Raw genomic sequence first — 13,341 nt, forward strand, 5'->3', positions numbered from 1 at the left:
ATATTACTTCACATATTAAACCGTCTTGTTCCTTGCGGTACAGTGACAAAAATACATTTATGCACAAAACAAACAGGCAAACAGTCATCAGTCCACTACTTGATCCATACGTCCATGAATTGAGTCTGTAATCCTGATCCAACTGGCTCTCCATTCAATCTTCAATAGGGAAGCAGTGACGTAACTACTTGTAATCACTCCTCCAAGGGAATGCATATGTATCCAATTTGACTAATACTTATCTTAGCATTATTCGGTCCATCATACGTCCAAGTGAAAGGGTGGCAAATTCCATTTGTATTCTTCTTCTCATCAAAAATCACTTAAACGCTTCACTGCTTCTCAATGTGGGCCACATTTCGGAATCTTCTTCAGGAGAAGCAATCTGTATAATTACAACACAATCCTCCAAGAGCAAACACAAATGATATCACAAAAATTAGTACCCAACTTTACTCAACAATTACATCTTATTACAAAAAAAAAGAGAAAAGGTCTCCTAGGATATAGTATTAAATTTTAACTGCCAGACCCTCGACCATTCTTCTAACATTTGGATATCCCTTCTCATTGTTTCTATTCCCTCCAGGGTATCCAATCTATTGGCTATTTTCATGTCATCTGCAAAAAGGCACACCTTTCCTTTCAACCCTTCAGCAATATCTCCCACAAATATATTAAACAGAATAGGCCCCGGCACCAACCCCTGAGGAACTCCTTCTTACTTTTCTTTCCTCCGAGCGGATTCCATTCACCACCACCCTCTGCCACCTGTTGGTCAACCAGTTTTTTATCCAGTTCACCACTTTTGGTCCTAAGTTCAACCCTTTCAGTTTATTCACGAGTCTTCAAAGGCTTTGCTGAAGTCCAAGTAGATTACATCTAGCGCACGCCCCTCATCCAGTTCTTTGGTCACCCAGTCAAAGAAGTCAATAAGATTCATTTGTCAGGATTTTCCTTTGGTAAAGCCATGTTGCCTTTGGTCCTGTAACTTGTTGGCTTCTAGAAAGTTAACTATCCTTTCTTTCAGCAGCGACTCCATTATTTTTCCAACCACCGACGTGAGACTTACCGGTCTATAGTTTCCTGCTTCTTCCCTGTCTCCACTTTTGTGAAGAGGGACCACATCCGCTCGTCTCCAATCTTGTGGAACCTCTCCCGTCTCTAAAGATCTAAAATATTTAAGATGTCCCGCCAGGACCTCTCTGAGCTCCTTCAGTATCCTGGGATGTATCCCATCCGGCCCCATAGCTTTGTCCACCTTCAGATTCTCCAGCTGTTTATAAACTCTTTCTTCTGTAAACGGCGCAGTATCCACTCCATTCCAAGACGTTCCCTCGGCAGCCAAATGCGGTCCTTCTCCAGGATTTTCCTTCGTGAACACTGAAGAGAAATAATTGTTTAGCCCGCTCGCTTTGTCTTCATCACTCTCCACATAGCCATCCTCATTATCTTTCAGTCTTGCAATTCCATTCCTATCTCTTCTCCTTTCTCCAATATATCTGAAAAAGGTCTTGTCACCTCTCTTTACATCTTTAGCCATTTTTTTCTTCCGCTCGCACTTTTGCTAGCCGTATTTCTCTCTTCGCTTCTTTGAGTTTAATCTGATAATCTTTTCCGTGATCCTCTCGTTGCATTCTTTTGTATTTCTTGAACAAAGCCTCTTTTGCTCTTATTTTTTCAGCTATTTGTTTGGACAACCATATAGGCTTCCTGCTTCTATTGTTTTTGTTTACTTTCCTCACAAAAAGATCAGTCGCCATATTTATAGCAGCCTTTAGCTTGGATCACTGTTTTTCCACTTTTCCTATGCCTTCCCACGCCAATAACTCCTTCCTCAGGTATTACCCCATTTTATCAAAAACAATACGCCTGAAATCGAGTACTTTGAGTTTTGTGTGTCCACACTCCGCCTTCTTCCTTATATCAAACCATACGGTGTGATGATCACTATTACATAGGTGGGCACCCACCCAGATACCGGAAACACTACCTCCATTAGTGAGCATTAGATTCAGCATCAACCCTTCCCTCATAGGTTCTGTTACCATTTGTCTGAGCAAGGCACTTTGACAGGCATCCACAATCTCCCTACTTCTTTCTGATTCCGCAGACGGGACGTTCCAATCCACGTCAGACAAATTGAAATCTCCCAACAGTAGCACCTCCCCTTTCATACCAATCTTTTGAATATCTTCTATCAGATCTTTGTCTAACTTCTCCATTTGCGCAGGAGGTCTGTAGATAACCCCCGTATGGATAAAGGTTCCGTCTTCTCTTTCCAGGACGATCCATAAAGCTTCTTCCTTTCCCCAGGTTCCCCGCATTTCAGCCACTCTGATATTGTCTCTCACAGAGCCACTCCTCCACCTCTTCGGCCCTCTCTATCCTTCCTAAAAAGATTATAGCCCAGTATGGTCACATCCCATTCATGGGAATCGTTGAACCACGTCTCCGTAATAGCAACGATATCCACATTTTCTTCAAACATCAAGGCTTGCAAGTCTTGAACCATTTTACTTAGACTACGAGCATTTGTGCACATAGCTTTCCATGCGCTTAGTGAATTTGGGTGGTTTTCTATATTTACATGACCTTTCCCTCTGCCATTATGTTTATTCTGGGGGTGACTTTCTGAAATCCCCTGTTTCCTTTTGTCACCCCCACCCTCTAGTTTAAATGTCTAGAAACATACTGTCTGAATGACTTGACCTTGTCTTCCGTGAGTGCCTCTTTCACCCCTCGGTCACCTAGTGGTCCAACCGATTCTTTTGCCAGCCTCTTGCTTTTAATATACCTTTAAAAAATTTACTATGCATTTTTGCCTCCACCGTAATATTATTTTCAAAATCTCTCTTTGGCTTCCTTATCAGTGATTTGCATTTGACGTGCCATCTTTATGCTGTTTCCTATTATTTTCAGTTGAATCCTTCTTCCATGTTCTGAAGGATTTTCTTTTAGCTCTGATAGCTTCCTTCACCTCACTTTTTAACCATGCCAGCTGTTGTTTGATCTTCCTTCCTTCTTTTTTAATACATGGAATGTATTTGGCCTGGGCTTCCAGGATGATATTTTTGACCTTCGCAGCTGCTCCTCTAAGTTTTTTTTCACCGTTCTTATTTTATCATAGTCTCCAATTTGAAAGTTAAATGCCAACGTATTGGATTTCCTGTACTTACTCCAGAGATTATATGAAATCTGATCATGTTTTGATCACTATTATCAAGAGGCCCCAGCACCATTACCTCCTGCACCAGATCATTCACTCCACTAAGGACTGTCTAGAATTGGTCCTTCTCTTGTTGGCGCCTGAACCAGTTGCTCCATAAAGCAGTCCTTGATTTCATCATGGAATTTCACCTCTCTAGCCTGCCCTGATGTTACATTTATCCAGTCAATATTGGGGTTATTGAAATCACCACAAAAATATATAACAAATTCTACATAGATAATCTGTACCAGAATGATTGCAAATGTTCTAAAAGTGGAGAAAAGAAGACCTCAGTGAAAAGCAGGAGACACACCCATTTGTAAGGTAAGCCTTCATTATAAGGGTGGCTCCCTGTAATCATTGGTCATTAAAAAAACTCAACTAGTGAATATAAACAAAAAAGTCCTTATATAGCGATAACACTTATTGATACAGAATTTAACTTGAAAATAATGCTCATTAACAAGACTAACAATTGTGTTTCACAAAAACTTATCTTGGAAAAGTCCAAAACTTGTGTCATCTACTATCCTAACAGGAGTACCCTCTTTCACTGATCCAAGCTGCTTCAGGGGAACAAACTCACTTAACAATCCAAGATAGTAGATCAACTGCAACTTTGCAAACATAGAGTCAGTCTTCTGGCAATGAACACTCACAAAATGGCAACAATCATTTTACAGACACCCAGATTTAAAATCTAGCATCCCAGGTCATTCTGCACAGCATATTGACATCACTGCCTAGAAGAATCACAAAAATGTTTTCCATTCTGAAGCTGTATTCAGCCCTCTAGGGGTCACAAATTGCAACGTACATATACCCTATCCATTGAGAGACTGTCGGCCTTCCCCCAGTTTCTAGTTTAAAAGGCTGATCTATCTCCTTTTTAATTCCAATGCCAGCAGCCTGGTCCCACCCTGGTTAAGATGGAGCCCATCCTTTCAAAATAGGCTCCCCCTTCCCTAGAATATTGCCTAGTTCCTAATAAATCTAAAACCCTCCTCCCTACACCATCATCTCATCCATGAATTGAGACTCTGGATCTCTGCCTGTCTCTTGGGCCCTGCGCGTAGATGGGGAACATTTCTGAAAATGCTACCCTGGAGGATCTGGATTTCAGCTTTCTAAATAGGAGCCTAAATTTAGCTTCCAGATCCTCCCTCCCACATTTTCCTATGTCATTGGTACCTACATGTACCAAAACAGCCGGCAAATCCCCAGCACTATCTAAAATCTTATCTAGGTAACACATTAGGTCCGCCAATTTCACACCAGGCAGGCAAGTGACCAGGCAGACCTCACATCCACCAGCCACCCAGCTATCTATATGGCTAATAATCGAATCACCAACTACAACAGTTATCCTAACCCTTCCCTCCCGGGCAGAAGCTCCTGGAGACACATCCTCAGTAAGAGAAGATATTGCATCCCCTTGTGGGCTAGTCCTAGCTACAGGATTATTTCCAACTTCACCAGGTGATGCTCTCCTTTTAGGAGGCCTCCCTCCTCCAAGTCTACTCTAGCCTCAAGAGAACAGAGTCATTTTCTGAGAGCTAGGAGCTCTTTGCATCAAGCACACACATATAGAGGAGCATAATCGAACGCAAACGCCTATCTCCATGGGCGTTTATCTCCAAGAACGGGTCCGTGAAAGGGCGGACCGAACCGTATTTTCGAAAAAAATAGATGTCCATGTTTTATTCGACAGTTTGTGAGCTGGGCGTTTTTGTTTTTCAGTGATAATGGAAAATGAAAGCGCCCAGCTCAAAAACGAATAAATCCAAGGCATTTGTTCATGGGAGGGGCCAGGATTCGTAGTGCACTGGTCCCCCTCACATGCCAGGACACCAACCGGGCACCCTAGGGGGCACTTTTACAAAAAAAAAAAAAAAGGTAAAAGAGCTCCCAGGTGCATAGCACCCTTCCCTTGTGTGTTGAGCCCCCCCAAATCCCCCACAAAACCCACTGCCCACAAGTCTACACCATTGCTATAGCCCTAAGGGGTGAAGGGGGGCACCTACATGTGGGTACAGTGGGTTTGGGGGGGGGGGTTGGATGACTAATCATTAAGCAGCACAGTTGTAACAGGTAGGGGGGGATGGGCCTGGGTCCATCTGCCTGAAGTCCACTGCACTCCCTAACAACTGCTCCAGGGACCTGCATACTGCTGCCAGGGAGGTGGGTATGACATTTGATGGTGAAAATAAAAAGTTGTGAAACATCATTTTTTTGTGGTGGGAGGGGGTTAGTGACCACTGGGGGAGTCAGGGGAGGTCATCCCCGATTCCCTCTGGGGGTAATCTGGTCATTTAGGGCACTTTTGGGGGCCTTATTCATGAAAAAACAGTGTCCAGGAAAAGTGCTCTAAATTGTAGCTACAAACACATACTTTTTTTCCATTATCGGCGAAAGGCGCCCATCTCTGTTCGGGTGATAACCATGCCCCAGTCCCGCCTTCACCACGCCTCCGACACGCCCCCATCAACTTTGTACGCTTCCGCGATGGAGTGCAGTTGAAAACGACCAAGTTTGGCTTTCGATTATACCGCATTATTCGTTTTTGTGAGATAAACGTCCATATCCCGATTTAGGTCGGAACTTGGGCGTTTTTCTTGTTCAATTATAAGCAGGATAGCCTCTTACCAAATGGGAGATAATCATACATGTGGCATTCATTGCAAAAGACTAGATAGCACCCCTCTCACTGCTGGACTGTTGTCTGCCTCTTAGAATTATATTTGTTTAATTAAAAGTTCTTCAGGTATATTAGGGATATTAGATGAATATAATGAGCCTTTAGATTATATGGTATAATGTGTAATTTATTTAGTGTTTGCTTCCCAGAAACTAATTAAATGTAATTAAAACTCTAATGAAAACACTCCTCTTGTTATCCTAATTAGAATAATGACTATAAATGAAGAGTTGTGCTAGAGGTGGGTAGGAGCTGGGGAGAGGGTGGGAGTGAAGACTGAACTATGTCCTGTTGTGCCTGCTAGATGCTATATGTTCGTGCTGTGGTACAAAAAGGGAAAAAGGGTATAGAGACTAGTTGGCGCCCATCTCTGTTCGGGTGATAACCATGCCCCAGTCCCGCCTTCACCACGCCTCTGACACGCCCCCATCAACTTTGTATGCTTCTGCAATGGAGTGCAGTTGAAAACGTCCAAGTTTGGCTTTCGATTATACCGCATTATTCGTTTTTGTGAGATAAACGTCCATCTCCCGATTTAGGTCGGAACTTGGGCGTTTTTCTCGTTCGATTATAAGCAGGATAGCCTCTTACCAAATGGGAGATAATCATACATGTGGCATTCATTGCAAAAGACTAGATAGCACCCCTCTCACTGCTGGACTGTTGTCTGCCTCTTAGAATTATAGTTGTTTAATTAAAAGTTCTTCAGGTATATTAGGGATATTAGATGAATATAATGAGCCTTTAGATTATATGGTATAATGTGTAATTTATTTAGTGTTTGCTTCCCAGAAACTAATTAAATATAATTAAAACTCTAATGAAAACACTCCTCTTGTTATCCTAATTAGAATAATGACTATAAATGAAGAGTTGTGCTAGAGGTGGGTAGGAGCTGGGGAGAGGGTGGGAGTGAAGACTGAACTATGTCCTGTTGTGCCTGCTAGATGCTATATGTTCGTGCTGTGGTACAAAAAGGGAAAAAGGGTATAGAGACTAGTTGATCAAGTTTTCTTTTTCTTTTTTTTTTCTTTTGCCTATCAATAACCTACAATTCCTCCTTTAAACCCAAATCTTTAAGTTCCCAAAGTACAGAGCAAAATAATGTTCTTTTACCAGAGAAGTGTCCTCTTATCTCAGAACTTCTCAGAAAGAAAATTATGTGGGACCTTTCCTCTCTATATAGTTTTGATTCCAAGGGGACTGCTTCAAGCAAACCCTTTGAAACTCACTCAGTAATCATATTACCCTCAGTAACCTTTGCAAATATTCTACTTCCTCACACCTTAATTAACACCTAGTTCAGGTCAGGTCAGTAGCAGTTCTATCTCTCCAGCAGCCAAGGAACAGAAAATAACTGAAGGGAAGGAGTATTCTTGTAGGGCTGTACTACCCTCTATCGGGACAGAATGAACAGACAGATGAAGACACGTTTACAGAAATTAGGAAAGCTGGAAAATTGGGGTGATTTCAATTACCCCAATATTGACTGAATAAATGTTACATCAGGGAGTGCCTGAGAGATAAAAATTCTAGATGTAATAAAGGACTGCTTGTTGGAGCAACTGGTCCAAAAACCAACAAGAGGTGGAGCCATTTTGGATCTGGTCCTTGGTGGTGTGCAAGGTATAGTGCGAGAGGTGGTGGTGTTGGGTCCCCTGGGAAACAGTGATCATATCATGATCAAGTTGGAGCTACTATCTGGGATGAACCCACAAAGGAAATCTACTGGAGCTGCATTTAATTTTTGAAAGAGCTACTATAATAAAATGAGGAAAATGGTTAAAAAGAAGCTAAAAGGATCTCCTGCAAAGGTTAAGACATTAAATCAAGCATAGACGTTATTCAAAAATACCATCTTGGAAGACCAGATCAGGTGCATTCCACGTATTTGCAAAGGTGGAAAGAAGAGAAAACGACAGCCAGCATGGTTAAAAGGTGAAGTGAAAGAGGCTAATACAGCCAAAAGAATGTCCTTCAAAAAATGGAGAAAGGACCCAAATGTAGAAAATACATGTATGCATCCATATGCGACAGCATGCATTGATCGCTGGATGCCCCACAGCATATGAGCATTTAACAACATTTGTTACACCACGTGCGCCTATTCTGTAAAGTCCATGCCCATCTATGTACCCTTTAACGAATATATTCGTACATTTTGATTGTCATTAAGGTGCACACACCCTTTATAGAATTGCCATTCATATGTCTAAAGTTATCTGTATAAATTTATTGGATTTTTTAAAAAGTACTTACGAGGGTAACACCATTGCTGACTTTGGGACATTTTTACTAAGCTGCAGTAAGTAACATATACAGATGTTAGCATCCAGGAACCATTAGCATGATGCCACATTAATAATGGCTACCACATGCTAAAACCAGCCAATGCAGTAAAAATTCTGGAGTAGTTGCTTGGCGTGAGTAGGGTTGGGATCCAGGCAGAGATAGAGTAAGGCCAGCACTATCAGCTAGCATGTGGGTCGGTGCCTACACTAGGTGTCCTGACTGCCACAGTCTGGTAGCATGGCCACAGCCCTGAAAAGTTAAATTACAAACATCATGATCAAGCCCCTCATCTCATTCAGGGCCCCTTCCAAAGATCAGACCCCCCCCCTCCAGATCAGCACCCAAAATGATTAACCCTATCATGAGACCCACACCCCCAACATTCAAGCACATTCACTGGTACATAGCCTCCCATCCCCAATCTCCCTAAAACCACATTCCAATCCTTCCCTTACATCCCACTCCCCCCCTCAGTCCCCACCCATCATGTACTCCAGCAATCCCTTGTCTAGTGTACAGGACGGGAGCGGTCCCCTTTCACATTACACCAGCCAAGTCCTAGATTCAAAACAGCAATCCTGACCCTTCATAGCAATGTCAAGGTATTACTGCTAGGGGTCAATCTGCCATATTAGGATAATGTGTCAAAAGCAGGTCTTTATAGAATAGTTCCTAAGTAGATGTCCACTTGCTCTCTTAAACCTTCTCTATATATACAATAACAAAGTCTAGACTGTGTGTCAAATTATTCTAACACATTTTTAAGATGCAGTATACCTTTGGCCCCCCACTTCTCACCATAGGTTTGTATATTATTTTGTCCTCCGATTTAATCATAATGAAGTATATGACAGTAATATACTCTGACCGTTATCTGAAAAAAAAGATGTAAAATAAGGCCTTCTTGTTTTCTTTTCTAGCACTCCAGTACAGTGAGATACAGAAATGCACAGAGAGAAGACAGTGAAATAAAAATGATCCAGGAAAAAAAAGAACAGGCTGAAATGAAAAGGTAACCAAAAAGAACATATTTTGCAGTCTGTGAAATTTCTTGATTTGCAAAACAGTAAGTTAATCATTATTGTTTTTTAAAGGAAAGTACAAGAAGAAGAATTAAGGGAGAATCACCCATATTTTGATAAGCCACTTTTCATAGTTGGCCGTGAGCACCGATTCAGAAACTTTTGTCGGGTTGTTGTTCGAGCTCGCTTTAATGCGTAAGTATAAAAAAGCACCCACCCACCCCCCCCCCCCATGTTAAGAAATGGTTAGTGAGAAATTGAAAGATCAGGTTCAGCTATATGTAATATTTTTTGTGATTTGTTTTGTCTCCCTTTAGTCTCCACCAGGAGATGACGCTTTAGATACTGAATCTTTTTATGTAGCATGGTTCTACTGAGCTTGGATAGGGAGCATAGGGATATGCTTAATGCACCAACTAGTGCAGATTAAGTAGATTGGGTGATTACTGAAAGCTCACTGTGTACATCCCCTGGGCTGGATGGATTTAGGGGAGAATTTTACAAGAATTCTAAAAAATGAAATTGTTCCACCCCTTACAGCAATGTTCCAAAGTATAGTTATGTCAGGGAATATACCTGAGTCTGTACAAATGGTCCGAATTCTGGTTCTCCCAAAACTGAGAAAGGACATGCTGATGCCTGAATCATACTGGCCAATCTCTTTATTGAGCCATGAACCAAGTTGTTAGCCAGAATTCTGGCTAATAGATCAGTGTGGATGATTCCAGTTCTTATAGCTGAACCACAAGTGGAGGTTTTGTGCAGAATAGATAAGTGGTCAAAAATGTGCAGAGAATATTAGCTTTTTTAGAGGAGGTCCATATAGGAAGATACCATCTCTACTTATCAGCTTAGATGTTGAAAAAGCGTTTTGAAAGAGTGATATGGAACTTTACCCGGGTGGTAGTGTCGGGGCTTGATGGGGGTGCTTGACTGTATGATGGCGGGGGTTGGGGGAATGCCATGGATGGGTAGTGTTGCCACGGGTAACTGTCATGTTCTGTTGTACAATGTGGCTATTGCATTACATGCCAGACCAGTAGCTCAGAAAACCTGCGCTATTGGCCCAGGCATGCAAAACAATGGCCATGTATTAACTGTGTGCTAAATTCAGGACAGATGCAGGGCACACCCCCAGCATTTACCACACAAGCTTTGCAGCTACTGCACATTAATTGTTGTGTTAAACGTGCAGAAACTTTCTGCACTTTAGGAAAAGAGCCCCTTAGAGTTTACCTTCATATCCTTTGAAATATAATGAAATATGGGATAGCCGTTTATATTTATTTCTGAACTTCAGATGTGTATTTTGTTTTTGTAGCTCTAAAACAGATCCAGTCACTGGAGCAGTGAAAAACACCAAATATCACCAACTATAGTGAGTATTACAAATTGTGTTGGATCTAGCTCATACCTTTCTCAGTAGTAATTGTTTAAATGAGCAAAATTATCTATAGGCAAATTTTTGCATAAAGATTAACTACATATTGGCACAGCCTAAGCCTTAAGAGGGTAATTTTGTAAGGAGACACCTATTTTAAGCTTGAAAATAGATGCCTGCTTAGGAGCTATTTTATAAAGAAAAGTAGGCACTTACTTTTCTTTATTAAATAGTAGTGCATGTAGCATAACCCACACTGGATAAGCAAACATGAGAGGACCAATCCCCTCAGCAAAGCAATGAATACAGAAAGGAGGTGATGACCAAGAGGGGAACAAAGTATTCAAGAGTCCACCATTGTATTGTATATATGCTCCACAACACGTGTACTTTTAACTGCATTTCTACGCAGGCATTCTGAAGGCAGGATACCAATGCACTTGGAGAATCATTTCAAATGAAAATGAGTAAATTATAGGATTATATAATCTATGGTGGCAATTCCAATAATTAGTGCTCACATTTGGGCACCCTGATACAGCACGGTTTGTGCCAATTCTATAGCAGCAGCTGGGCACCCAGATTCCATTATAGAATACTACCACAAACCAGCATTGATGTGCAAAAATGTACGCATGCCCACTTATGGCAAGTCAGTTTTGGCATGAATAGGCATATAAATATGGCAAGTTGCATGCGCTTCTTAAAGTATTATATAAGGTGCATGTATCAGTGGGAGACATGCCCATGTCTTGTCCAAACTCTACCCAAATGTACACTCCCCCCCCCCCCCCCCCCCCCCCCCGAGATGCATGCAATTCCACTTCAACGTGTCCCTATAGATTAGAGCTTAGGGTAAGTGCGTGCATAAGTGGCAATAAAGGTACCATTTACACACAAATGTAGTACCTAACTGATGGCACACAGTTGTAGGATTTATCCCCCAGATTCTATATAGGTCACCCAAAGTTGGGCACACAGGAAATTATGAGTTAATGAGTTGTCAACAATCAATAATTGGCATCAATTTGGATTTGCACGCACATCGGCCTAGTTGCTATTCTGTAACATACATGCCTAAATTATATATCGTACAAATCTAAAGGGGACACGGGTGGGTCAGGGGTGTTCCTAGAAATTAGGTGCGATGTTGTAGAATACTTGGATTTTCGCCCACAACTGATAGCAGTTTAGAAGAAGGATTTACACCAGGTTTCATCAGGCACAAGTCCTCATGCCCAAAGTTGGGCACAAGAATCCATTTTAAGCACTGTTCTCTAAAGGTCGTTTAACACTAAGCAAACTTTGTAGAATTGGCACAGCATGGATCTTAACAGTGACTAACTTTGGGTGCCATTTACTGAATCTGACCTGGATTCTATATAGTGCACCTAGCGTTCCGTGACGAAATCCAAGCATATGCTGTAACAACACGCCCAATTTAATTGGTTTAACAAGCCAATCAGCATTGCTAACAGCACTTAACAAGCAATAATGAGCACTAATTGGCGATAATTAGAATTTACGCACACAACTCCTTAAGCATATTCTGTAAGGCACTGCTCCTAAATTTTATTGAGCGCATGTAAAACGAGACATGGTTTTGGTCAGGGAAAGGAGTGTTCCAAAATTTACATGCGTTGTTATAGAATATGGCCCTCTGAACCTAAATCTACGTGCTGGGATTTACGCCATGTTTTCGTTGGTGTAAATGGTAGATCGTAGTTGTAGGTGCTAGCACATCAACTAAGTGTATTCTATTTATCGCGCCTAAATATAGACACCACTTATAGAATACACGTAGGCAGAAATGTTTTCAGTGCAGATTTTCAAGGCGCCATATATAGATCTTGCCCTATGTGTGCAATTGTGCACAGTGTCCAAATTTTTCCCATGTGCACACCCATTGGCAAAGTATGCATCATTGATTCTACATATATACTTATAAAATCACACTCAGGAAAAATATTCATACATATTTCTGCTGTTCTTCTGAAGAAGGTGTCCTTTGAATTTTTTATAAATGTAATAGGTAATTTTAGTAGAGATATGTGCCATTTGCCTACGTAAGAAATATGAATAAATGTGTAAATCAACATGTACAAATAAATAAGAGACTGGGCATCCAAATGGCAGATTGTATTTAATGGGAAGAAGTGCAAAGTGAAGCATTTAGGGAAGAGGAATCCAAACTATAGCTACATGATGCAAGGTTCTACATTAGGGTTAACAGCCCAGGAGAAGGATTTAGGTGTCGTCATTGATGATACATTGAAACCCTCTACTCAGTGTGCAGCAGCAGCTAAGAAAGCAAATAGAATGTTAAGAATTATTAGGAAAGCAATGAAGAATAAAACTGAGAATATTATAATGCCTTTATATCACTCCATGATGTGGCCACACCCAGAATACTGTGTGCAGTTTTGGTCACCGCATCTCAAAACAGATATAGAGGAACTAGAAAAGGTACAGAGAAAGGCGAGAAAAATGATAAAGGGGATGAGACAACTTCCCTATGAAGAAAGTCTAAAGCAGCTAGAGCTCTTCACCTTGGAGAAGAGATGGCTGAGAGGAGATATGATAGAGATGTATAAAATACTAAGTGGATTAGAACTGATGGACGTGAATCGCTTGTTTACTTTCTCCAAAAATACAAGGACTAGGGGGAATGCAATAAGACTACTAAGTATTAAAATTTAAAACAAATCAAAGAAAATCATTCAACATGTAATTAACA

The 13,341-nt window shown here is 41.2% G+C and overlaps 1 protein-coding gene across 1 annotated transcript in view; it reads left to right on the forward strand.

Annotated features, from left to right (window-relative positions):
- The window catches only part of NALCN (sodium leak channel, non-selective), a 690,956-nt gene that overhangs the window by 434,676 nt on the left and 242,939 nt on the right, over positions 1–13,341 (forward strand). The window contains 3 exon segments of the mRNA XM_030201343.1: positions 9,122–9,213; positions 9,296–9,418; positions 10,545–10,601. Of these exon segments, the coding sequence (XP_030057203.1) occupies positions 9,122–9,213; positions 9,296–9,418; positions 10,545–10,601 (272 nt within the window).

This window comes from Microcaecilia unicolor, chromosome 4 (assembly GCF_901765095.1).
Source record: "Microcaecilia unicolor chromosome 4, aMicUni1.1, whole genome shotgun sequence".
Classification (NCBI taxonomy): domain Eukaryota; kingdom Metazoa; phylum Chordata; class Amphibia; order Gymnophiona; family Siphonopidae; genus Microcaecilia; species Microcaecilia unicolor.